This window comes from Phodopus roborovskii, unplaced genomic scaffold (assembly GCF_943737965.1).
Source record: "Phodopus roborovskii unplaced genomic scaffold, PHOROB, whole genome shotgun sequence".
NCBI classification, from domain to species: Eukaryota; Metazoa; Chordata; class Mammalia; order Rodentia; family Cricetidae; genus Phodopus; species Phodopus roborovskii.
The window spans coordinates 18,822,054-18,845,937 of NW_026126541.1; the positions used below are offsets into that span (position 1 = coordinate 18,822,054).

Here is a 23,884-nt window from a genome sequence, read left to right on the forward strand (position 1 = left end):
AAGAGCTGTACCGTTACCATCATCATTTTACAGACAAGAAAAGAGAGGCTGAATGGATTGAAATGAGTGGGCCCAGGATAATGGTGGCCAAAGTTAATAAAAACACTTCTCATTTCCTTTTCTGCATAAGAATTTGACCTTTGTTTGACTTCCTAGCTTTGTTACCCTGGTAACCTGATAAGAGCCAAATGTCAACTGTGTTTCTAGGCAACATTACTTAGGATGAGAATGACCTCTGATTGGTCACATATCTGGATATGGGAGGAGCCATACATACTGACTACCAGTTCTTAGTCTCTCAAGGAGAAGTAACTCTGGCATGTCTTTTGTGGGGACCCTGGAAGCTGTACTTGTGGAGATTTGATGAGAGATGTGCTTTTCCCCAGAGTAGCTTCTGCCCTGTCCTGCTGGAGTTCTGGAGCAGAAGAAATAAGACAGGATGTGCATTGTGATCTCATACTCAACCTTCTGTGTGCTCGTCTCTGTCAGGGAAGCCCATGAAGGCTGGCAGTTGGCAAAGCCTGGGTTTCCTGCTTCTGAAGTCAGACTCTTAGGGATTAGTGAAAATATGACTAGAAAGTAAAGCAAATTGGATTTTCGTGGGTAGCCAGTTTAGCCCCACCCCCATGATTCTATCCACATAAGCCTGCTCTGCAAGTCCTCTGAAGGAGCTTATCTTGATGGCACAGGGACAGAATGTGGCCTCTTACTGCTTTTCTGCTGAAGTCACTCCTTTGCTCAGTCATTCCTCTCCTCAGAAAGAATGTTATTTTGGAGTTGGTATTCTAGCTTATCGGTGAGCACTCACTCAGCTCAGCAGTGAGCACCCAGATTATCGGTGAGCACTCACTCACTCAGTCCTGAGCACTCACTCAGCTTAGTGAGGAGCACTGGGTTTTCCGCCATTGACCCTCTTCTGTTTCATGGCCCCAGCAGCTCTTTGGAGGGACAGATTGTTCCTCCAGTTTGGGACGGTCCTCAGACTTTCTTAGTCCCTGTACTCTTGAAGAGGACCTGTTACTTGTAAACTCTCAATTTGGATGTGCTACTGTTTTCATGATTGGACTGGGGTTATAAAAACAATACATTAAAAAAACAGTGTCGTGGCACTTATTTATTTATTTATTTTTGAGACAGGGTTTCTCTATGGAGCTTTAGACCTTGTCCTAGAACTTACTTTGTAGATCACGCTGGCTTCAAATTCATAGAGATCTTCCTGCTTCTGCCCCCAGGGTGCTGAGATTAAAGGTGTGCACCATTACCACCCGGCTCATTTATTTATTTTGAATAGGTGAAAGATGTCCTTAAAGTCTAACAAGGGGATCAGTGGGATAATTTCTCCACTGCTTATCTCCATATCATCAGGAAACCGCTGAGTTTTAATTACTTATATCGCCTTGCAGCAGGGTGTGTGTGTGTACAAAATTCATATATATTTGTGTAAATATAAAAATAAAATTTTACATTGCCTCCTAAAGGTAGCATATTAATTATCTAAATTGTCATTTTGAAGATTCAGATTCTTCGTTTGTTTGAGACAGGGTCTCTCTACCCAGCTCTGGCTGTCCTGGAAGTCATTACATAGATCAGGCTGACCTGAACTCACAGAGCTCTGCTGGGCTTACAGTTCTGATGGGTTTTTTTGTTGTTTTGTTTTATTTATTTATTTATTTGTATATCAAAATCTTCAATAATACGTATGAAGGTTTAAAAAATGAAGTGTTGTGATCCTGGGTACAGTCCTCTGTTTGCTCTCCGGAGCCCGTTCATCTTCACCCCTTCCTTAGAGGGTAGCCACTGTCAGGAACCCAACTGCGTGCCCGGCACTGACGTGTTAACTGTATGTTCATTAGTTTATATGCAGTCTGCAGCACTGCGCTATAGGTCTTCAGGGTCTGTGTAGCTGTCATTACACTGTAATCTCCTGCATCTAACGTCATCACCTGCTATGTTTTTGAGCTAGAACTTTTTTGGTAGAAGTGACTCTAGGACATTTTTTTTTTTTTAACTGCTGTTAAAATCTTGTTATTTGAACACACCATAATTTGTCTTGTTCTCTGGTTTTTGTTTTTGTTTTGTTTTGTTTTTCTGTAATAAGCAATACTGCAGTGTGTATTTTTTGAAATTAAACCTAGTCTTTCAAACGCAGATGAGCATGTCTGTGCCTTTGGAGGCCTGTGATGCAAGGAAAGGCTTGGGTGTTGTTATCGCTTTCCTTAATGCTCAACACTTAACTAGATTGGTGGGAGGAAGGAAGGATGGACAGATGGACAGGTGGATGGGGGGAAGGGAAGTAGGGAGGGAAGGAGGAAGAAGGGAAGGGAGGAAGGGCAAACCTTGGGTAGCTTTCCAAATCCATCTGCGAGTCTCTTTGCCCATGTGGAAGAAAAGCGCGTTAACTCCGTCTCATTTTCCTTCCAGACGTTGAAATGCTTCAGGCCAGTGCAGGTAACCCCAGCTCCGGAGAAAGTTTCTCTCGGCCCACTAAGGATTCAATGATCCGCAAGTTCCTAGAAGGTGAGTTGCCTCTGTGAGCAGGAAAGCAGAAACTGAAAGGAAGCAAGTAGAAGGTGTTGCCCGATTCCATGTGAAGTGGCAGTGTCAAGGGACATGTGATGACCAAAGGCTCTCTGGCTTCCTTCCACATCCATCCCCATCTCTCCCATCAGCCCATTAGAGACAGGCCCGAGGTTCCTGAGACTGGAGCCATTCATTACACTAAACCAGCTGCTTCTAAAAAGACTTCATCTAAACGACATGCATGCTTTCATTTGATAGGAAATGAATAATCAATCACCTACGGTGGGCAGAAAGCCCTGTTCTGGATATTGGGGGGAACCCAAAGAAAAAAAATGAGATGCAATCCCACAGGAGCCTTGGCTTTCTAGTGAAGGATGGGTGTGTACCCTTTTTGCCAAGCAGAGGTAGTGTGGCAGTGGTTAAGTGTGATCCCTGTCTGTGTTCCTTTCCCTCTTCAGTCACCTGGAAGGCCTCAGGCAAGGTATTCTCCTCAGCTGTAAAACGGATGTGGTCAGAACAGCGATGAGACCCTTTTGCCTGATGCGCCCAGCAGGCGGGTTGTAGTGAGAATCGAGCAAATTGCAGTCAAAATAAGCTTCATCTAAGACCAGACGCAGAAGCAGCAGTTGACAAAGGTCTCTAATCTTCGATGCTGTTGTTATTATAGGTGCTTTCAGAGGTGTCCGGGGCTACACTGTGTGAGTGATAGCTTCTCTCTGCCCAGTCATTTATGATTATGGCGGGTCTGTCAGCCAAGTAGCTGTAGAAGCAGAGTGCTGAGGGCATGAGGCTCAGGGGTCAGGTGGTTTGGACACTGTAAGCACCTGCCCGTTCCTGCCAATGAAGTTTGATCAGAATTCACCATGCCCATTCATTTGCTATTATCTACAGCTGCTTGCACGCTCCTAGTACAGGCATGAGCCGTTGCAGTGGACTGTTGGCCTGCAGAGGCTGACACACTTTTTATCTGGATCCTTAAAATGTGTTTGCCGACTCCCGTTCTACCACTCTCTTTCCCGGAGGAGGGAGTTTTGAGGATCAGCTACTTGGTGAGTTCTTTATCTAGCACTGGCACCAAGAAGGCTTTCCTGACCAGCTTCGTTAGCTGGCCTCGGGCTTGCCCAACTGTCTTCAGCAGGGCAGCAGGCCTAGGGCTTCATGCTTGACACCCATTGCATGCTTCTTGGAGCTGTATAAGTTAGGTACTGCTGTTTTTATTCAGCCAGAGATAGGAGAGGTACAGAGAGGGAGCATTTCCAAGGTCCTAGAAACAGTAAACCGAGTGAAGGAACACTAATTCAAGCCTTCCTTGACTTGTGAGCTTGGCTCAGGGTGCCTCCTTCAACCACTGATTGTAGTTCATATGAAAGGTTAGGAGCCGGATGACAGCCTCCTGTCATCTCGGTCTTGTGTGATGCTAGGTTGAAATGATCATTTCCCAGCAGCCCTTCATCAAGCCTTAAGCATGCAAATCCCTGTTGTGGAGGGATGAGCAAGACTCTATCCATCCCTGCAGAGGAGGTAGACACACACCTGGAGTGAGTTCTCCTTTTGTAAGGGAAGTTTAGTTTATGCAAGTAAAAATGTGCTGGGCACCCTGGGGATGCAGGGGAGCCGTGTATCATTTAAGGGCATCAAGAACATCTATACTGGCCAGATTATGGTAAGACTCTGGGGTAGCGGAATGAGGAAGTTGCCTTTCAGTTCCTGACACACACAGGTGTGCAGCACATGCTGGTGGAGCAGTGGTCCTCAAATCTCAGTGTGCCTCACACCCACGTGGAGTACTTCGAAGGCACAGACTCAGCAGTGTGGGATTCAGCAGTCCTAAGTGGGACTCGGTAGTCCTCTTCCTTTTGAACAGCAGGTGACTCTGCTGCTGCTGGGTCATCGGGTCACTGTGAGAGCCTTGTCTTATAAGACAGCACTTTCTGATCTTTCTTTTTTTTATCTTTTCTTTTTTCATCTTTAACAGTGGAACCGCATTCATTCGCTGCTATGCCCACCTGTTTCTGTGCTATAGTTGCTTACCATTGTAAAAGTAATATATAAAGATGAAAAAGCATGCACACACATACATATACGCACACATGCGCACGCACACACACACAAATACACACACATGAATGAGACAAGACTATGTAGACCTGTTTGTCTGATATACACTATGTAACCCAGGCTAGCATTAAGTTCATGGCAATTCTCCTGCCTTTGTCTCTCACCTGCCCAGAGGACAGGTGGGAGTCACCACATCTGACCCCAAAAGTTAAAGCAATGAGAAAAATCTCTAGAGTTTTTCTGGATATATTAACATCATATGCATGTGTCTTCTTGTATGTTGATTGACAGGTCGTATCAGCATAGACATTAACTTTTCCACAGGCACCTAGACATTCTCTTATGTTAACCAGTCTTCAGCTTTGTGCTTTTGTGAGCCTCCATGCAGAGCATGCCCTTCTGTTGTATGTGTTACCTTTGCACATGTTTGAGAGCACATATACGGTGAAGCAGCAGGTCAGAATCTCTGGGTCTCAGGGAGTGTCTTACGATGTTGACAGTGTCCTGTGGCTCAATGATCTAAGCTCACATAGTTTCTACCAGAAGTTACAAGTGGGACCAGATTACTGTTTTCATACAAATTCTGCACAGAGGCTTCATCTACACCACAGATGAAACTGGAATCACTCTTAGCCTCTCATTTCCACCCCGTGTGATTCTGGAAGCATTTCTTGGCATTCTGCAGCTCTGAAGAATTTGGGGGCAGGGCACTACAGATCTGATGGCCGTGAGGGAGAGAAGGGAGGTGTCTATGCAAGTGTAAGAAGACAAGTGGCCCAGGCCTGCTGTGAAGACCTGTCCTTCACTCCACGCATGTGGCCTTCAGCCAGTCAGTAATGTTATACAGGGTTCTAGGCAGGATTAACTTTCTGCCCCCAGTGCACAGATCAACGTCTGGCACGTATCAACTGTCTGTTTAAATCATTAATTAATGCCTTTAAATGGCACAATCAGATCATGATGTGAGGGGCCGAGGAATGGGTCAGAATTCGTCATGTCAGGAACCCAACAGCACAGATTGAATTCCTCTGAGGTGACATTTGGCTCTGGGTGACATGTGTCCTGTCATCTGGCTCTCTTTTGCTTCTCTATTAAATTTTTCCTCTAGGGAACCTGGCAGCTTGGGTGAGACTGGACATGTCTCCTAAAAGTTATTTCTGTTTGGGCAGCAGGAGCTAAGGGATTGGTTATGATTATCTGGAGATGTTGACGGGATGAAGGAGATTGTCACAAGACCTGTAATAATGCACAGCGTTCCAAAATCGTTCCTTACAAATGCTCTGCCTGTTGACAGATGTTGCTAAGGAAGAAACCCTATTTATACCTCTTCTCCACAAGTCTGCCCCTCTCTTGGCATCTGAAGCCATGAAGCTTTCTCCTTCTGTAGAAGACGAGACCGCCTCTTGCTCTGATAATGTGGCAGCTCTGAGCTTTCCCTGGGGTTCCCGTAGTCTGCCCAGCCCAGGTCAGGAGACTACTGGAAGGGAAGGCAGGCTGACCATAGGGAGGCTCGAATCTGACACATGGATTTCTGCTTGGCCCACATTTTAGTCAGTGTTTATTTATCCCTCTGTTCTAAGGGTGTGACTGAGCATATACAGTATGAAAGGCCCTGTGTTTGCCTCTAGGACAATGTGGAGGGTCAGGGTCTGCCCTCTTCAGCTGACAGACAAGGGAGGGAGAAAGGTAGGGAGCCCAACCCACTAATACAATAAGTTCCCATCACAGCAGGACTGTGGAGAAAAGGAATGAAACACAGCAAGCATAAATAACAGTTCAATTTAGACTGGGCGGTCAGCAGGGCCTCTCTGGGAAGGTCACAGTGTGGCTGAGACTTAGAGGGGCTGGCCTGGCCTGGCACATGGTGGCATGAAGAAGATTCTGGGCTGAGAAGCAGCCTTCCCAAAGCGGGATGAGAAACTGAGGCAAAGCCGGCGTCTTTAGGGACAGTGAAAGACAAGTGGTCTGAGAGCCGCTGTTGCCCTGCGGGGTAGTTGGCAGCTCCCCTAGGATGCATCGCTTTGTTGCAGCCCTTCCTACCCTGTGCAAAGTGTTAAGATAAGCAGGGACATGGAAACTTACTGGAGGACAGAGCCCAGGAACTCATGTTTTCTAATGAGTTGGGACTTGCCTGGCCAGTCCCCTGGACACAGGACACCAAGAAGCAAAGGCAGCCTCTCTGCAGCTCAGAAGAGATGTAATGAAAACACAGAAGTCCCAGTAAACCACTGGGTTGTAACCCCACAGGAAGGAGACCCAGACTCTATTTTTATACCTCAGGCAGGCATTTGAGGAGGATCTTTTGATTGAACGGCATTGATCAAAGAAGCAGATCTTTATAGAGAGCTTGGGGGTGTGGGGTGCTAGTGGGCAGGAAGGGAGGCAAGCTTCTGTCCTCTTTAGTGGGGAACAGTGTGCAGTTGTAAGAGAAACAGTAGATGGTGGAGAGAAGGGCCCCTCCAAAGTCAGAGCTCCTGGGTACCAGCCTAGCTCCCAGGGTCTTTGGACAAGTTATGTCATATGCAAATGGTGGTTACAGGTAGTAGCAACTCCACACTTCTTTTGAAAACCAGATGCAATAATCACTGGGGACATGTACTGAGAACCGTGCTCAGCAAGGAGGACTCATGTTCTATAGTCGTTGTGGGGAGCACCAGGGAGCAGCTGGTGGTGAGGACTCAGAGCGATGTCTCACTGCTGCCCAGCTACTAGAAAGGGGTTCTGGGAGTGCTTGGGTGCTTTATCTCCCTTAGTTATACTGGCTGGGAAACTGAGGCAACCGAGTCCATGGCTCCTGTCCTGGGCTGGGTGGTGGCAGATGAAGGAGACCTTGGTGTTCTTGTGATGGCTCTCATGGGTTCTGAGCAAACGGTCTAGGCGGTGTCTCAAGGGAAGGCTTTTGCCACAGGTTGTTACTTTGATAACAAGAACACTCACTTCAGGCATGCTTTTTCCTGGACCACTGTACTGAATCACCACTCTCTGGGTTTCAGGTAACAGCGTGAAATCAGTCGGTTTGGAGAGAGAGACATACCATTGCCAGAGGGAAGATATTTATCATACTGTGGATGAAGATGAGACCTTTTCTGTGGACCTGGCCAACAGACCCCCTGTCCCTGTGCCCAGGCCAGAGGCCAGCGCTCCTGGCCCTCACCCACTGCCCGACAACGAGCCATACATTTCTAAAGGCAAGTGTAACCAAGGGTAGCGCTCGGCAGGAATTTCCTGATTCCCTGGCCTTCTGAACTGAGTGTCTTCTTCTGGATGGTCTCCCGCCAGGGTCAAAGGTCATAGGTCAGGACAAACTCTGGAGTTAGAGCAGGGGCAATTCATGCACAATCATAAGGTCTGAGGTAAACGAGAAGCTAGTACATTTTCATCTCATAACTTGTTCTATCGTCCCTGTTAATCACTTAATGGCTGGCACTTGTTGAAATCTACCAGGAACATCCTTTGCATTTAATCTTTACAGTAACCCTTCAGGTGAGGGCCAGGATGCCCATTTAATGGGTGGGAAATGGAGGCTCGAAAGGTCAGCCACCACACAACAGTGCCAGGGCTCGGCCCCAGGGACCCTGACACCACAGCAGATGTTTTAGCTACTATCCCAGGCCGTCTGCTTACTCGTGTTAATAAAAGTTGGGGAGAACTTAGTGTGACTTCTTCGTTATTGTTCCTGGAACACCAGCTAGATGCTGAAGTCACTGTTGCTTCCCTTCGGGACTTGATTGTATCAACATGATTGTAAGTTCAGTATGAGCATAATCACAAGCTCTGCGCTTGCTCCTGGCCTGTCATCCATTTTCAGTAGCGTGCACTGCAGAAGGTTGGGCCAGGGAGATATTAAAGAGGACAGGGAGCACCCAGCCAGAGCTTCAGGTGACTGGGTTGGGGCTGCCAGATAAAACAGAGGATGCCCTGTTAACTCCGAATTGCAAATACATTTTTGATGCAACTATGTCCCAGGTACTGAGTCTAACAACCCTAAGCTGTGGGAAGTTTGTGTCACTGAGATTTGCTATCTCCTTGGGCAGTATCTCCTTTTGCATGCCCACTGGGTATGACCAACTGGTTAGCCCCCACATTAGTACACTGCTGCATCTTTTCCTGAGGGCTTTCTCCGGCATGTGGTGCTCCATTGCCCTCTTTGGGCAGACTGAAAACCCTGGCATGAGTGACGGGTGTAAGGGCTAAGAGACCTTAAGCCCCTACCCGGGGTCCCCAAGGTGAAATGTTCCTTAGGAGCGAAGGAAGGGTGAAAGATTTCTATAGTAACTTTACACACAATCTGAGGGTCGTGCTCTTTGTTTCCTGTGCTCTTTACTGTTCTGTTTCTACTCTAATAATCTTGTCCTACTTCCAACTTCTCCATACTTCTTAGAAGAAGTTCTTCTAAAAACTCTTCTCCTTCAGGATTCTTGCAGTGATGAAGACATTTCTCTCATTGGTCAAAAGCACATTCCTAGAGCAATCAATAAGGAGCTGAGCCACTTACCATGACAGCACAAGGGTCCAAGGCCATAGGAGCAAAACCATGACCAGACAGGGAGGGCACAGTGCCCAATGGTAACTTTAAGACACAGATCTGTGGTTAGTAGACTGACAAGTGAAGAATTAGCATGCTTTCCTTAGTAACCTTGGTAGACATTTGTGACTCTGACCCTGTGCAAGCTGTAAAGTTTTCTCTTTACAAAAAGCCCTTAGTCTAGTTTGAACTTTGTCCGAGGTGAAAGTGAGCTAATTGTGTGCAGTAGTCCGAGCAAGAGAACAAGGCGGGCTGCTAAGAGTCCACATCCTTGTGGGACAAATAGATCCAGTTATGAAACATGTCCCAGCATATATTCTATATATCAAAATACATAACTAAATGAAAAGTCATCTTTCAGACCATGCACAGACTATGTGCCCAGCAAACAATTAATAGACTGGAGCATTGTGGGGAGAATCCCCAAGCTGTGATGTGAGGGAAAGAGCTTTCACACAAGAAGTCTGCACTGAGGACAGCTTGACACATTCAGAAGGCAGCATTCTTTATCGTCCTGCAGATAAGGTTGAGATATGCATCTCTAATATACACCGTCACCTTGCTAACTGAGGTCTGTCCTTCAAGCAGTCCCTAATGGATTGACCTCTGAAGCATGTCTGAACTCTCAGTGCATAATTCTGTGGCCCACAGCAGACGGGAGTTAGCAGATGAGTGAATATCGCAATGTGCTTGTCCCTCTTGAGGGAGAACGCCGAATTGCATACTGTGCACTCACCCAGCTGTGGTAACTTGCTTGGTAATCCCCCACATACTGTTCCAACCACTCCCTACCCCACTTCTGTCACCCCGTCATCGTTGCCTCTTCATTGCTGTGACAAATGTCTGATAAATGCAATTAGAAAAGGAGAGATTTGCTGTGGCTCACAGTTCAAGGATGCAATCCATTGTGGTGAGGGAGGCTTAGCAGCGAGAATGGCACTAGCTGCAGCAGCGGGCATAGGAAGTAGCTGGTCATATGGAGTGTGCAGTCAGGAAACAGAGGTTGATGCACCAGCTTGGCTCTGTTTTTCCTTTTTATTCAGTCTGGGCCACCAGCCCAAGGGATGGGCCTGCCCACATTCATGGTGGATCTTCCTGCCTCTGTCAAACCTTTCTGGAAATGCCCTCATGGAGACACTAGAGGTGTGTTTCCATGGTGACTCTAAATCCAGCCAGGTGGGCAGGGAAGTGTAACGACCACACTTCCCAGATAGAATGCCAGCCGTCAAGTCCTTATCTCAGGGTCAGCTTCTGAGCCCCCAAATGTACAAGTGGTAATTCCTAAATGGCAGAAAAGTGGCAACGTATTGCAGAGAGGCGGTGGAGACGGGGACAGTAAGTCACACGGTGACAATAGGGAGAGTGGCTTAGAATAGATTCCTCTCTCGCTTCTTGTTGCACAACATAGGTCATGGGATAACTCACTTATGCATTTTGGTTTTAGTTTCCTTACCTAGATGGTTATCATGATAATATGTGTCTACATGAATACATGACAAATGGCAGTATTCTGCTACAACTTTGTTTTGAGGACCGGGTGAAACATTACATGAGGGAGTACACTTTTTTTTATTCAGTCTTCTCTACATCCCGAGCACAGTTTCCCCTCCTCTTCTCCTCCCAGTCCTTCCCCGAGGAAGCACTTTTAAACTGGGAGACACTGAACAGACATCACTTGCATTAGCTAGCATGCCATTGCTTAGAGATGAATAATGACAATAAAAGCTAATGTTACGTGCTTACGTGTCCCGTGCTGGGTTTTAAGCACTTTCCATGCATTAGTCCTTAATTCCCACGACACCCCAACAGAGGTACCATTTATGGTCTTCAGTCTACATATAAGGAACGGAAGCATGGAGAAAGTCAAGTTTCTTGTCCAAGATCATATGATGACACGGAAGTGCAGTGTAAGGATTGTAGCTGAGAGAGTCTCCTCCAGATCCCAGGGAGCTATGAGATGGCCTTGGGGTCCTACCACCTCAGGGTGCTTCGCTCTCCGTTCTCTGTTGTCCTATGCCTGTTGCTCGTGGGCGGCTTCATCTTGGTCCCTCTGGAGGGGCACACTTTACTTGTTCTACCAGGTAGAGCCCTGCTTCATAGTGGATGGGCCTACCAGGCGGCAGGATCCTCCTTTTGTTCTCTAGCTGTAAGCCTTCACAGGTGAGTCTGTCTGGGGAGCCTGGCACACACCCTTCCTCCCACAGCGTTTGCTGCCTGTCCCTCCCTCTCTCCTTTCCTTTCTTCCCTCCCTCCCCTCCCTTCCTCCCTCCCTTGTGTGTAGTATGTGCTGGTGCATGTGTCTGTATGGTTGCCTTTGGGAGGCTGGAGTTTGATGCTGGGTAGCACTCCTCAATTGTTCCACCATATTTTTATTTGAGAGAGTATCTCTCTCTGAGCATGGAGCTCACCAGTTCAGCTATTGGGCAGCAAGCTCCAGGAACCTGATTGTCTCCACCTCCGCAGTGCTGGGTAACAGATGTGGGCCACCATAGCCAGTGTGGGTGTGGATGCTGGGGACCTCGTCTTTGTACAGCAAGCACTTTAGCCATTTCTCCAGCCTCTACAACCCTTTTCCTTTTTCCTTTGTTCTTTCTTTTTCTTTTTTGTTTTTTTTTAGGGGGGGTTGTTTTTTTTTTTTTGAGATAGGGCTTCTCTGTGTACCCCTGGCTGTCCTAGAACTCACTATGATGGCCTTGAACTCAGAGATCCACCTGCCTCTGCTTCCCAAGTGCTGGAATTAAAGGCATGGGCCACTACAGCACAGCTAACCCTTTTCTTTAGCAATCTTAGATATGCTGCTGATGCCCTCTTGCTGTCTTTGACCCTAAGTTGGAGAACTTCTGCGTCTGCCCTGTCTTTCGACACTCTCTGTGCTCTGTCTCTCTCACTCACTATTTTCTTCTAGAAATTTGTGCACATTGGTCATGACTAAATGTTATTACTTTTTTGCACAAGGTTACTTTTTGTAAATATATAAAATTCTATAAATGTATGGCAGAGCCTCTGAGAAAGAGATGTCTGGCCTTCACTCAGAATATTCTTTCCTTCACAGTTTTTGCAGAAAAAAGTCAGGAGCCGCTCGGGAATTTCTATGTTTCTTCAGAGAACATCAGAAAAGGTAAACCAGCGCTTGTCCACGGCTTCCCACGTGTGAACTGAACTTCCAGGAGAATTCTTGTAACAAGGACGGCAGCAGCACTGTGACCTTCGTGGGGAGAGATCTAAGTGGTGGCTTAGGGATGATGTCCGAGAACCTCTCACTGGAGGCAAAGGGAAGGGGGAGAGACAGGGGTGCCCTGTATTGTGCAAACTGACCCCACAGAGGGCACTGATAGAAGTCGTCCATATGGAGCAGGGAATTGAGGCTGGTGACAGCAGTGTGGCAGTGAGCCCAGCCCCAAGCCTTCGCCCGGGCCGCAGCCCTCTTGAACTATCTGCTTGCCGCCTCTTTACCAGCTCCACTAAGCTTTGGGTCAACTGTGATTAAAGTCACTTTCTTGTTGTTGGATAACAACCAGGACATCCAAATTTCCCAAAGACTGTTGAAGGAACTTTGAAAGGAACCAAGCACTCCCCATAATCCTTGAGCGATTTCCTTTTGTTAGGCCTAGGCGTTCCGTATTACACAACTTAATACTGTTTAGAAACATGGCCCCAGCCATGTGTAAGCATTCAGAGGCATTCCTGAAAGACAACAGTCACATGGGAGATTTGGAACATGCTACATGAACTGAGACGTAAGATGTCAACTTGTCCTTACATGTCCCCATGCCCCCCATCATCTCTGCAAGTAGTTCATGCCCCACAGGACTGGAGTTGCAGCCTGGGGCGGGGCTGGCTGGCTTCCAGCCTCTGAAGTGGACAGCCGTCCTCCAATCACAATGAAGTAGAGGTTGGCACAGAACAACCCAAGACAGCCTGCTGGAACCGAGCTCCTAATTTATACCAGTGCCACTGGGCCTGGGAGGCAATTCCATTGGTATTTTGTGCCCATCAGTCCACAACCATTGCTCAGAAACAGGGCTGGGAGAAGCCCCCTGTCTGGACTCTTCCCATGCGTTTTTCTCGTCTCTGGAGTGGACTTACGTCTAAAGCAGTGACTATCAAATAGAGAGCATTCACCCTCCTCCACAGAGGACAGTTAGCAATATCTGGGAACATTCTGGGTTGCCAAATCCAAGGAAAGTCACCCAGTGGGTGGTGGCTAGAGATGCTGCTCATTACTTCCTAGTGCACACAACAAGCCCCCACAAAGGAAGAGCTGTCCACCCCAAAATATCAGCAGTTTCTAGGCGAAGGAATGCTGGGTTGCACGCCTTCACAGTCAAAGTTCAGTGTGCTCAGCAGACTTCGCTCCCCCCTCCCTCGTTCTGGCTTTGTCTGCTTTACTCCAGCAGGCTCTGAAATCATCAGTAATTTCCCCTTCCTCATCCCATGTCCCCACCCCACACACCCATCTTGGTTCCATGTGTCCTTGTTCCTTCTGGCTGTGGCAGACTGTTCCCTGGAACCCGTGTCCACCACCATTACTGTCACCTCTCACGTCACCCAGCTGACTTGTCATTGCCCTTCTTTCCAGAGCCACCGGTGAGGCCATGGAGGGACAGGCCCCCATCGAGCATCTACGACCCATTTGCTGGGATGAAAACACCAGGCCAGCGGCAGCTCATTACCCTGCAGGAGCAGGTGAAGCTAGGCATCGTCAATGTGGACGAGGCTGTACTACACTTCAAAGAGTGGCAACTCAACCAGAAGAAACGATCCGAGTCCTTTCGCTTCCAGCAGGTAGCCAGCTCTGCCACTGTGAGGCTTTTCACACACACACATACACACACCACACCACACACACCACACACACACCACACACACACACCACACACACCACACACACACACACACACCACACACACACACCACACACACCACACACACCACACACACACACACCACACACACACCACACACACCACACACACACACACATACACACACACCACACACACACACACCACACACACACACATACACACACACCACACACACACACACCACACACACACACACACACCACACACACACACACACACTACACACCACACACACACCACACACACACACACACACACCACACACCACACACACACCACACACACACGCACACACCACACACACACCACACACACACCACACACACACACACACTGCAGCTGCCACGCATGCCCCTCTAACTGGATGGCTGGACCTGTGAACATTGTCTGAGCGTCTTTGTCAGGGGTTATACTTTTGAGTCTCCTTGTCTGGAACTCCTCCTGGCTACGAGCTTTAGGAGGCTGGAGGGCAGGAACACATTTCCTTATTTGCCTGGTTCTGCCTCTGCTGCTGCCGTCTCTGCTTGGCCTTCCACCTCTGCTTGAAAGATCTGTTCCTCGGGGACCCTTTCTTTTCCTCTCATAGTTGATCACCACTCTTTAGGACGTGAAGAAAACTTGAAAAGATCCCAAGAAATATGATGAAGCAAACACTATAAGCTGCCGTCTAAACCTCCTGAGTTAACATCAGCTCTGTCTCTGTCTTTCTCTCTCTTACACACACACACACACACACACACACACACACACACACACTGTATTTCTCTAGGCACTTGTAAATACAAAGGCACTGATCTGTAAAATGCCGAACACACCGCAGCAGGCGCTGCCCTCTGGGGGTGGGGGGGCGCTCGTATGAGAGGACTGGAGTTCACAGCAGAGTCTTGCTTTATCTGCATGGTTTGAAGATTGTTGTTGTGTTGAGACAGGGATCTACTATATAGTCTTGGCTGACCTGGAACTCACTATGTAGATCAGGATCCACCTGTCTCTGCCTCTCAATTGCTGGGATTACAAGAATGCACCACCGTGCCCAGCTGATCTGACGATTTCTATGAGAAAATGAACAATCTCACATGTATAATTTTATTATTTTCATATATTTATATTAATATTGAGGAAATCAGGCCAGTAGGATTAAGGGACATTCAAGGCCACTTCTCTAGCGGCTGGTAAGGTCTCCCCAGTGATGTAATACAGGTCTCCCTGCGTCTGACATGACGGCTACTGAGCTGTGGAGGCTTCTGACCCTGGGAGGGGAGCTGTGCCTCTCAGGGGGTGGGTAGGGTGGTGAGAAGCAAGGGTGAGTCAGAAGACACCCGTGGCTGAGCACAGATAGTCACACGTCAGACACTGTGCTCCAGGTTGGCTGAATCCGTTTCTGGGGCTTGTCACAGTGCACGCGTAAGGGAGACAGTATGGGCTCTGTTTTACAGAAAGCAAGGACTCACAATGGGGAAGGGTCGGTCAGATGCGGGCTCATCGGCTGGCTCTAGAGTCTACAGAGGTCCCCTATACCTCTACCACAGCTCCTTAACTCCGCCTGCTTCAGGGTTTTAATGTGAGAACCCTCTTTACCAGATGCTTCCCTCACTGAAGGCTCTGAGGGTGGCAGCACCCTGTAGTGTTGAACGCAGGAGTCCAGGCCCCTTTCATTTAGGAGTCCTAGAGCAGCTTCTATCCTTAGCAAAGGCTATCCTAGCCCAACTGATTTTCCCCCCTCCTCTCTAAGTTCTGTGACCATGTGTCAAAGGAATTACAGTCTCTCTTTGGACTAGCAGCCCAAGTTACATCCCTATTCTGTCCCTTACAGCTGGGGGCAGGGCCTGCTGTGTTTGCATTTCTGCACCTCTGAAATGTGAAGGGGACAGGGAGAGCCTGTGAGCAGGAAAAGCCTTTCACTGCCTGGGTCACAGGAAATGGCAGCTTTCTCCCTTTATCTATACCCAAGTAGGCTTCCCTGCACACAGGTTTGTTCAGAATTCCTGGATGCATGCCGGGGTTCATATTCACAATGGAAGAAAACCCCAGCCAATGGAAGTACACATAAGTCTATGCCCGGACAGCCTCTCCTGTCCAGGACTCTAATGTGTTCATATCTCTTTGCTTCTGTCTGTTCCCGTGTCTCCTTCATCCCTGTCCCTCGTGAGTGGTCACTGCCCAGGCTCTTCTTTCTTTACATCGACAACACTTGAGTCTGCCTCCAGTTGTAGTTGCAGCCATTAGCTGGGCATATTCCCTGAGGTACACTTGTCCAACAAAGAGCTTACTTTCTGCTTATCTCTCAAGGCCCTAGACAGACATGGTGCACTCCCACTCACATACAGTAGCTGGAGGTCTCACCCACTCCTTCTCTGTGATGTTTCTCCTCGTGTGTCTTTCCATTCCCCTAGCCCTGTCGCACAGTTGCCTCTGCTGCGTGCATCAGCACAGCTACCTGGCCAGGAGCTGGGTCTCCTTGCCTCCACCTCGAGATCTTGAGAACTTCATGACCATGCCATCGTATGACTTCTTTTGTTCCCCCAATGCTTTCTGGACGAGGCTCAGAGTCTCTAGCCCACAGTTGCAGACCCACCAGCCCTTCCAGTCTGGCTTCCTGTGGCTCCCTCACATCCACCTGCTTGCTCTTCCAACCAGACTGCTTAGCCATTTTCCCAGGGTACCATGTGCTCCGGTTCTTCCGGAGCTTCCCTGGGAGGCCCAGGCACTGTTGCTGTGGGCTGACCTAAGGTCGAAACAAGTCTCGACCTTCGTGTACCCAACCAACATCTATTGAATGACTACAGTGGTACAAATGATTGAATTATAAAAAGTTACAAGATCTGGTCTTGGGAAAGTCCAGTGTCCCTGAAGAGCCAGGGCACATATGTACAACCATATGCATATGCTATGTGCAAGGCAGTGTAGTCAAAGTGCCAGGAGGTTGATGCCTGGTGGACAGGACTAAGGCCTGGGTCCATCTGAGACAGATTTATAGAAATTAGGGCCCCTTGAGTTCAGAGGACTGAGGAGAGATCACAGCCAGAGGCAGGGGTGTGAGCATGTCAGGGGTGGGGTTGGCTATGAGGTACAGGTAGAGGAGGGCGGTGGGCTCTAAGGCTGAGAATGGGACTGGGCCTCCGAAAGCACAATGGCACAATTTATCAAAGACTTAAGTTTGTCTGGCAGCAGTCTTGAAAGATGGGACTGTAGTGGGCTAACCCCTGCATAGGGAATAAACTAAGACTGGAATCCTAATGTCCAAAAGGTATCCCTGTGCTGAACACTTAACAAATACACTATTTTCCAGGAAAATCTTAAAAGACTGAGAGACAGCATCACCCGAAGGCAGAGAGAGAAGCAAAAGTCGGGAAAGCATGCAGGTAGGTGGCTTCGCGGTGTGCTGCGTCTCCAGGGAGTGGCCGTTGCTGCCATCTGTGACTGTCCCTTCTGCTGTGGCCTGAGTGGACAGACTGCTTGTCCAGCACCTGTTTGCAGATCCGGTCCTTCACTGGATAGGGAGAACCGTGAGATGATGGTTTTGTCTCGTTCCTTCTGTAAATCTGTAGTACCAGGAAAGGCCAATGAGGGAGTGAGTGGTTAGAAGCCCCTCTCAGCCAAGAAAGACGGTTATAATTTCTCTTTTGCCTCCAACCTTGGCAATTAGGAGAGTGTAGGAGCCAACAGAGCAGAGAAAGCCCTACTGACCGAGAGTGATCAACCTTTACCAACAGTGTCTCAGGACATACTATGCAATGGTAGGGCATGAGTAGCTGTTGCATACACCACGGATGGGCTCTTCTGTCCCCTCCAAACCCCTCATGACACCAGCCGTGTGACAGCAAGCATCCTGAGCAAGGACCTCCCCAATCTTTTGGCAAAGAGGAGCAGGCAAGAAAAGGCTCCTTAAGGAACCCCTTACACACAGAACTAAGCAAAGCCCAGCCCTGCTTGTGTGTTTAACTGTCATCAGTTGGCTTCTCATGAGCCTGGGCATTTTCCCCACAGGTTTCTCGCTCTGGCCTCTTCCTCCACACCTGCGTTCTTATAACTGGGGGCCCTACTCTGAGAAAGCACCGGGCCACTGTAGGCTTCTGCGTTGTGTCCTTTAGTCAGGACATCTGGAGAGCCTGTTGTCCCTGGCATGTCTCTTTACTGTCCCGATTGTTGTTACTTCGTTTCTTTGTTCCTGGGATCCTAGCTCCAAGGTGCAGCCTAAGTTTGTCTGTTTCTCCTATGCTATTTCTCCAGTAGCCAAACCACCACCATCTCTAGGTGGAACTAGACCAGTAGTTTCTGCAGTGATCTCCACCCTTGTCCACCCTCACCCCTCTGCAGTTCATCCTCCAACCTAGAGCCAGTGTCCTTTTATAAATTGAGGATTATATGGCCGGATGTAATGGCAAATTACTTTAATCCCCAGTACTTATGAAATAGAGACAGAGGGATCTATGTGAGTTTGAGGCCAGCTTGTCTACACAATTAGACCCTATCACAAAATTAATTAATTATTAATATTTTTAAAACCACAAACCACTAGGGGCTAGAAGAATGACCCAGTGGTTAAAAGTTTGTCTTACTTTTTTAGAAGCCCTAAGTTTGGTCTCTAGTGTCCATATTGGGTGGTTCACCCACCTGTAATTCCAACTCCAAGGGATCTGTTGCCCTCTTCTGGCTTCTGTGGAGAACTGCACTCATGTACACATTACCGTCACACACAGACACATAATTAAAAACAACAGTAATAATACCAAAAATAAAAATATTAGAGTATGCCCCCCTTTGCTCTAAGTACTCTAGGGGCTCCTGTCCCACTCAGAGGAAAGACAGACTTTCTGTTGTGGTCACCAAGGCCCACACTATGTGACCCTTGTACCCATTCTCCACGGGCTCCAGACCTGGGCCTGAGCACTAACAACCCCATTCCTGTTGCTCTAACAAGCAAGCATAGTCTCCCTTAGGGCCTTTGCATTTGCTGCTTCCCTCCACATCTCACCTGCTGCCTCCTTTCACCCACCAGACAGGCTTCTCTGACTTTGTTGTGGTTGATGATGATGTCGTTGTTTTTGGAAGAGGCCCTACGCCTTGCTCCTGCTTTCTCGTTTTCCCTGTGCTCCTGTAGCATAGACTGGGATTTCCTTAGTCTTCTTTTCTGGCCATGGGCTAGCATGCCTCCAACCTCTTACCATGAGCTCTGCGATGGCAGGGACATGCGTGTTTTGAGCCCTGCTGACTCCTTGGTCTGCAGCACCACAGTCCTGATGGAGTTCAGGACATATGCGTTGGCACGACAGGTGTCAGTCAAGTGTCTGCTGTCATCAGTCATTCCACACAGCCACCAGGTGTCAGCACCAGCTCAAGAAGAAACCCAGGACCCACTGTGTGTGATCTGAGGACCCACTGTGTGTGATCTGCCGGTTTATGACTTCGTCGGCTTTGTATTTATGCAGGTGTGGGTTTCCCATGATGCCTAGCACCGTGTGTGTGTGTGTGTGTGTTTTCCCAAAAGTAGTTGGCTTAGAGAATATTCATGATTTTGACTTTGTAAGGAAGAGGGGCCAGGGAGCTCATTCTAGCACTTCTTTTGGAGTGTCTAGATTTTTAAATATGCTCCCCCACGCCCGGCTCATCATGTCTGCCTTCCTCGTAGAGAAGAGGAGAGAGCTGACATGGTGGAGAGTCATGGGGCTCTGGGTGACAAAGTGCTTTTAGAGTAGAGCATACCCATGCAGTGACATAAAGAAGCACCAAGGGCGTGAGATTGTCAAGCGTTGAAGCACTGGCCACACTGGCCTGTGATTTGTCGGTGACCCCAGTGTCCAGTGGCTGGGAGGGGGCAGCAGTAAATTCACATGCTCTCAGGGTCAGTGGTCAGCACCCACCCACACTGAGGAGCAGAGGGACACAGACATGGCTGTGGGGCAAGCAAGTTTGGGGTTGGAGTTCTTCATAGTGCTAATTGCTTGGGAACTACAGGCAAAATACTTTTTTACCTCCTGAGCCATAGTCCTTGCCTGTAAAATGGGAAATCAACAGGGGTGTTGTAATGGGCAAGTATGGGTGCAACCTGTGCCTAGCACAGGCCTGGCACATGGAAGAGCTCTAAAAACTGGCAATTTTTCCTGATTCCATAGAGGCCCTACATTTGGGCTAGTGCCCTCTGGAACAGAGCCTCCCAGAGTCAGTGCTCTGGGCTGGGACTTGTCCAGCCCAAAGGTCCTAAGTTTTGAAATATTTTACTAAGTTCAGTCTGAGCACTGTGACACACATCTGTAATCCCAGTGCTTGGAAGGTTAAATCAGGGAGATCACAAGTTCTAGATCAGCCTGGGCTACATTGCAGGACCCCACAAAGGTCACCCAAGGCTATTCAGCCTCTAAATAATGGTTTCTAGCCACTATAGTCTAAATCAGAATGACCCATGTGTGAAGAAGCATGGCCAACTCCCCACCCCCTTCCGGATCATCTGGCATGGAATTTTGCTTTGGGGAGGGGTAGTAATTTTCACTCTTTCTATGCCAGTGACTATAATTAGGGCAATTACTATGAAAAGATTAAGCCACGTATCTTTGGACACCTTAACTTTCCATTACTGTAACAAAGAACTGAGATAATCAAGTTATAAATAAAGAAGGCCTGGGCCATTGAGATGACTCAGTGGCTAAAAGGCCCTCATTGCTAAGTCTGGTGACCCAAGTTTGGCCCTCAGGACCCACATGATGGGAGGAGAGAACTAATCCTTTCAGGTTGTCATCTGATCTTCACTGTCATGCCATGGCACACGTGTCTACCCTCTGCCTACTATAAACAACATTTTATTTTGACTTTTGAGACAGGCTTTCTCTGTGTAGCCCTGGCTGTCCAGGAACTCTCTCTGTAGACCAGGCTAGCCTCAAATTCAGAGATCTGCCTGCCTGTGCCTCACAAAGGCATGTGGCACCACTGCCCAGCGAAATGTACTTTTTTTTTAAAGAAAAGGAAAACAGGTTTATTTTGGCTTACAATTTTGTAGTTTTGAGTCTATGATTGGTTACCCTGTTTCATTGTGACCTGGGATGAGGTTGTACACCATAGCAGGAGAGCATAGCAAAACAAAATTGTCCCCTAGCTGGGAAAGGAAGCAGAAAGGGGAAAGAGCTGGGGTCTCATTGTCCCCTTCAAGGGCGACCTCCAATAATCTAAAGGCCTCTCCTTGGCTTTTGAAGCTCCCACCATCTCCAAGTGGCCCCATTGTGGGATCAGTCCCTTAGCGTGTGGGCCCCTAGGGGACATTCCAGGTCCAACTCAAGCAGACACAGGGGGATGAGTCAGGATGGTGGACAGTCCATCTGGGAGAAGTATCCTAGCCTTTAATTTTTATTTAATTTTATTTTTATGTGCATTGGTGTTAGGATATCAGGTCCCTTAGAATTAGAGTTATAGACAATTGTGAGCTGCCATGTGGGTGCTGGGAATTGAACCTGGGACCTCTGGAAAAGCAGCCAGTGCTCTTAACCACTGAGCCATCTCTCCAGCCCTTTTGCTTTTAATTTTTATTGTGGCAAAATATAAATAGCAGGGCTGGAGAGATGGCTTAGGGGTTAAGAACACGTGTTGTTTTTGCACAGGACCCAGGTGGTTTCCAGAACCTGCATGATAGCTTACAAGCTCTAGGAGATCTGGTGCCTTGTTCTGGCCAGGGGCACCAGGTTCTGGGTAGTAGGAATTTGGACCCTGTCCTTCGGGTGAGGTGGGAGGTATCAGGGCACCTGCCAAAGGGAAGGCATCATTTATGGTTGGGTAGATATGACTTACTGAACTTAGTAAACTTCTGTTATTAATTTACGCATTGGCTTGCATTGTCCTAGTCTGTGGCTTTACACACTGCGCCCCTTGGGGGCCTCCGGGCCTCTGTGTGTGTACTTATGGGGCCAGGCTAAGAAGTGCGTGGGGTTGGGAGTAGATTAGGATCCACAGGGCAGATATCAGTCACTCTACTTTGACATCACAGCTCCTTTTGAAAACCTGTCCTCAGTGCTGAGCTTCTGTCACCACTGGAGAAAATAATTCTGTTGCACCAAAACCATTGAAAACCGTTGGCACACATCTCACTGACCAATAAGAACCTCGGGGTTTATGGGTGGCAACTTCCGTCTGAGAGACTTTTTCAAAGAACATAACTCACTCTAAACCCAGGCTGACTCAAATTTGGAGACTCCAGTTGATTTAGAAAATAACTCTCATTTTTTTTTTCTTTAGTTGGGTTAGAATACCAAGGACCAAGGATCCTTGAAAATGGATGCTCCATTCCTGGTCTTCAACCCCAGGAAGTAGCTTTGCCCTTTGTAGTACATGGAGTTGGTGGCACAGGAAATCAGCTGCCAACGTGTAGCTTGTTGGGTGCTGTGGCCCCACAGGATGACAGTCAATATTTGTGTTCTGGGGGTGTCGTGGGAGGCAGAGCCAGCTGAGGCCCAGGAAACTTGTGCCATTGCTGACTCACTTCTGTGTATGGGACCATTCTTTTACCTAGTGTGTCTGTCACTCAATTTCCTCATAGGATTACAATCACCTACTGAATGGGAAAGTCCCAAAGAACAAAGGGAAGTACAGATGAATCCACTTCAGGAAAGCTGTCAATCTAATCGTGAAAATGGTTCCTGATGTCGTACCTTCAGGCAAAGAGTAGAGGCATTCTAGAAACATTTAGCCTGGCCCTGAGATTGCCAACCTTTGACCTCTGGTCTTCCCTTCTTTATAGAACTGGTTGAGGGTGGAAAATACCACCTTAAAGTTAATTTAGTCAGGCTGAAAACCTTAAGAAGTCTTAAAATGACCCCTTTAAAATGTAAATAAAAGCTGAAAAGGAAAGGGAAGAATGATATGTCCACGTGGGCTCTGGGACTCACTGTTCACCCCATGAAGCCTGCCTTAGCCATGCTCTGCACCCAGGGCAGCAAGCCCGGGAAGGGAGTCTGTGGCGTAACCAAAGAGCCTGGAACCAGAAAGCACCCCCCAATTGCAAGAAGGCGCTGGCTATCTCTAGGTCCCCGATCTACTCCTCGAAGCAGTTTCTCTAGAATGAGAAAGGCTGGGGCCTGTGACGACCGGTAACCCACAGTTCAGGTACTCTTTCGGGGTGTTGCCACTGGGTCCAGCCCACCCCACCCTCACACTGCACTTTCACACTGTTCTAGTTCACTCATTAACTTTCTTGGCTAGTCTCTGGCTTTGGCGCGAGGAGTCACTGCTAAATTTCCTACTACACTCGTTCCATGGAAGAACAGAGTGGCGAAGAGAGGAACAGAGTACCTGGAAGAGAGCACACAGACCCAAAGCATCGCCCGCTTTCATTCACCCTTGTTCCCATGGCTTCACTTATGACCTGCCTCACACCCCTCTGGGGAGAGGAAGCTGGTGATGCACCAGGCATTTCATTCTGCCCCCTAGCGTGAGTTATTTATGCTCCTAGGACCATTGGGTAGAAATCTCAGGAGGGCTAAAGGCAAACAAACCACTGGCACAGCCCAGGCTTGAAGAGGTCAGGTCGATCCTGAGCTGAGTACAGACTGTGCCTTTACCATGAGTCAGCCTGAGAAGTCACAGTATTTCTCTGCATGGAGGTCTCTGGTCACACACTTCCCGGACCACTGTTGTCAGGGTAGGTTGCCTGTCCCATACCCCCTCACCTGTCAGCCATAACAAATTCAGGGGACAAGAGGCCCTTGACCCTAGGAGTGGTGAAGAGCCTGGACTCCAGAGTCAGGGTTCACATCTCAGTTTGGTCCTTTCAGCTGTGCTCTGGGGATGCAACTTCACTCTTCTGTGCCTTCATTTCTTTTGGGAATGGTAGTAATGGCTCTGGTTTCTTGGATTTTATGAGGACTCGGTCAACTAAAAATATGGGCCCTCTTGAAATGAGCTGGTGCACAGGATGCTTTATTACCATCAGTGG

The 23,884-nt window shown here is 48.2% G+C and overlaps 1 protein-coding gene across 1 annotated transcript in view; it reads left to right on the forward strand.

The window, feature by feature from the left end:
- The window catches only part of Pik3ap1 (phosphoinositide-3-kinase adaptor protein 1), a 112,547-nt gene that overhangs the window by 75,200 nt on the left and 13,463 nt on the right, over window positions 1–23,884 (forward strand). Inside the window, exons 9-13 of the mRNA XM_051199741.1 lie at window positions 2,422–2,517; window positions 7,572–7,766; window positions 12,156–12,221; window positions 13,683–13,888; window positions 17,261–17,333. Of these exons, the coding sequence (XP_051055698.1) occupies window positions 2,422–2,517; window positions 7,572–7,766; window positions 12,156–12,221; window positions 13,683–13,888; window positions 17,261–17,333 (636 nt within the window). The remainder of the gene's footprint in view (window positions 1–2,421; window positions 2,518–7,571; window positions 7,767–12,155; window positions 12,222–13,682; window positions 13,889–17,260; window positions 17,334–23,884) is intronic.